The following is a 3,126-nucleotide window of genomic DNA, read 5'->3' as shown; positions in this document are numbered from 1 at the left end:
CGTTAAATATTTCCAGAGGGATAGAGAGTCATTACTGTTTACGGATGAGAGTAATAAAAATGGATGAAACAAGTACAAGATTCAAGTTGTTTACTGAATAAACTCGGTTATTGGCACATCTAATCTGGGATAAATTTGACACACCAGACCTAGACAGCTTCTAGTATTTTAGGGTAATCTTCATTTATCTGTAAACAAAAGATCTGTCATCTAAGAAACTGCAATTTTGTTTAAGACTTTAATAATAACAAACTATGAAAGGCATGAATTGTTTACGTGTTACATGAGATCACGGTTTCTATTGTTGGTTATGAACGTGCAGGTATAGCTGAAAACTTAGACATTTTGTGAAAATTAAAAATGCTGCTCTTTTGTAATTTTATCGTTGCTTCATGCAATATCAGTTTAGTGATGCTGATTCAGATTGCTTTATTATGGGAAGATCTCTCTGCCAGTGTCTTTATTGATGGTCAAGGTCAATTCTTCTGGATTGAAATTTTCCACAGACAGATACAAGTCAGTTGGTTTAGAAGAGGTAACTCCATATAGGCTCTGGTTTTCCTAATGGTTTGCATGACCGGATTCGTGTGCAAACTAAGTTATTCCTGTAGAAAACAGATTTGATTCGTTACCCATTGAAAAACATCTGAAAATTTTTCTCAGATCCAAGTCACAAAAAAAGTATCTTGGAGGTTTAGAATGCTCTTTTTGACAAGATACCAACCAGGCTTAAGTAATTTATAATATCACTCAAGTGACTGAAGTTCACTGAAGAGAATCGTTTTTCTTTTTTTGCTATCTTCCAAAACATATTAATTTGAATATCATGAGTGACTTTTATATTTCTTTTTTAAGATATGCCACTCATCAATCTATGTTTCTTAAACTAGTGTTAGAGAACTTACTTATTAAGTCTCTTAAACGTTTTATCGCACCACCAAGTGTGCGAGTAGCTCAACTGTTGCGTTCAGCATTCAAAGCCCTCTCAGAAATGCGCATGGCCCCATGAGTTCTTGCATGGCAGGTCAGTACGCATGACAAGTCTGTGCACACATAGACAACACGGTCTGCTCGTGACACTGGCCACTGCTGCAAAGGTAGGCGCGGCCTGCAGGACCACAAGACTGCATTTTTGCCTCCTCCTGAGACACAATGCTACATCAGGGGGAAAAATCATCCCGAAAAATGCAGGAAATATAAGACACCCAAAAGCAAGTGCGTGCTCACGTTTCAAATTAAAAAACAAAACACCAAAGCATAAACCAGTTATAACTAAACATAGTTGAAAAGAAAGCTTACAATGGAATAGCGTTGCCATCAAAATGAGAAAGGGGTATATGTTATTTCCCTAGTATTCGGAACACACAAATCGAACCTCTCAGAACAAAGTTGGTTCAGTTCTGATTCGGCCACATGGCAAGTGAAATCAAACTTGACATTTCAAATTTGGATAACGAAATGAGTGCAGGGCATGGATTAAGAGGGAACACCCCATGAGACCACTGGAGCAAAGACTGCTTTTCCTTTGTCCTCTAACTGGCAGTACGTGCAAAAACCCCACTAGTATGGAACCTCCAAATGTGAGACAAACGGCACCTGCAAACCAATTCTCCATCCTCTTGGTAACCGGCCCGACAAATGCCAGTGAGAGCAAAAAGGAGAGGAGGGGTCAGGCGAAGGGTGAGAGGGAAGTGCCCCGTGCCACATGCCAGCCTAGGCAAGCCTGGAGAATCGGTGCCCCTCTTACCTCTGGTCAATCCTCTCCGTCTTCTGGTGTGATCTCTGTCTCTTTATGGACCACTACTTTGGTCACTGACATGTCAGGGTGCTGCTCTTTGGCCTCTTTAATTGCCTGAGCCAGCGCCTATCCCCAGGAAATCACAGAAGGGCGAAAACAAAAAGGAGGTGGAACATGCATGATCAGTAGCAAGGTGGAGACTTACAAGCTAGATCCATATTCACAATTTACAAATGAGCAACGATGATTACAAAAGGGATTGTAAATCATATATTGAAAAGTTAATTCACAACATTTTTTAGAATACATGCTGGACTAGAAGAATTGTACTGGGAATCAGAGGGCTCATAGGTTTTTGTTTGTTTCTCTGCCCGGGTATTCATTGTCTCACACATACTACCTGGTCATGGTCAATGTCTGCATCTCCCGTGATGACTATTCGCTTTTCAATTCTTGTCTCAGAAATGCCTCCTTTCACAGTCTGAAAGCAACAAAGAAAAGCTTTATGAACTTACTCACCAGGAGAAACAATCATTGTGTGATGGGGGGAAGTAGAAGAAAATGGTGACAGAGTGTTAATATCATTCATTGTTTAAGAACTGGCAGTAGAATTCTGCAGCTATTTGACATTCTGCAGTTATTTAACATTTTTAATTTCAGAAGTGATGAGAGTGGAGTCCTTTGGGTTTGGATGGCCAGTGCTTCTGGAACACCTACCGCATGCCAAGTGCTAGCAAAGGTGTTAAGCACAGGAGATCAGAATGTACGTTCCCAGACAGAAACTCGCACATAAGGACAAGTGCATCATAAACACGGAAGTCATAAAACCTTTTCTTGCAGCGTTGCTGGCATCCTGATCGTTGAGCCACCATGTGCTCGTGCAGCCCGCCCTGTACCAAGCCCTGAACGCGCGCCTTTCTCCAGCTCTCAAGGAACCCCTCTGGCTTCCCGCCCCACTTACTTTGGTGATGTGGGTGGTGGTGGTGGTGCTGGTGGTTTCGGACGTGATCGTCTGTGCGCTCATCAGCACGCCCGGCTCCAGATCCGTCCCAGGATCGACCTAAGCAAGCACAGGGACAGACACCTCACCCAGGTGCTTATGTTTCCTATGTCACTTGAGGCATTACAGCGATTTCATTCTCTCCCACACACTGCACGATTCATCAGCGTCTGGGAGCTGCCACCAGGAGTGACAGTTAAGCACAACCAGAGTTAACTGTCATTTAAAAAACCAGGACTTTAGAAATGTGAGCAGCGGATGGTTCAGTGAATATTTTCCCTCCTCTATGGCTAGGGAAATAGATTTCTGCACCTTTTCCATATTTCGAGATACACGAAGACTTGGTGAAGTCACCTGCTGCTCCACAATCAGTAAAAAATTACAATCC

General features: G+C 42.4%; 1 protein-coding gene across 2 annotated transcripts in view; it reads right to left on the bottom strand.

Annotated features, from left to right (window-relative positions):
• Positions 1-170: 170 nt before the first annotated feature.
• EPB41L3 (erythrocyte membrane protein band 4.1-like 3) overlaps positions 171-3,126 on the bottom strand; it is a 193,238-nt gene continuing 190,282 nt past the window's right edge. For both annotated transcript variants that reach the window (XM_012652120.1, XM_012652121.1), the window contains exons 20-23: positions 2,700-2,798; positions 2,139-2,219; positions 1,748-1,864; positions 171-605 (exon numbers count right to left, since the gene is read on the bottom strand). In XM_012652120.1, the coding sequence (XP_012507574.1) occupies positions 1,754-1,864; positions 2,139-2,219; positions 2,700-2,798 (291 nt within the window). In that variant the 3' untranslated portion in view covers positions 171-605; positions 1,748-1,753. The remainder of the gene's footprint in view (positions 606-1,747; positions 1,865-2,138; positions 2,220-2,699; positions 2,799-3,126) is intronic.

Source organism: Propithecus coquereli, unplaced genomic scaffold (genome assembly GCF_000956105.1).
Source record: "Propithecus coquereli isolate 6110/MARCELLA unplaced genomic scaffold, Pcoq_1.0 Scaffold38, whole genome shotgun sequence".
In the NCBI taxonomy this organism is placed as follows: Eukaryota; Metazoa; Chordata; class Mammalia; order Primates; family Indriidae; genus Propithecus; species Propithecus coquereli.
The sequence above is the reverse complement of the archived record's forward strand: the minus strand, read 5'-3'. Positions and strand labels throughout refer to the sequence as shown.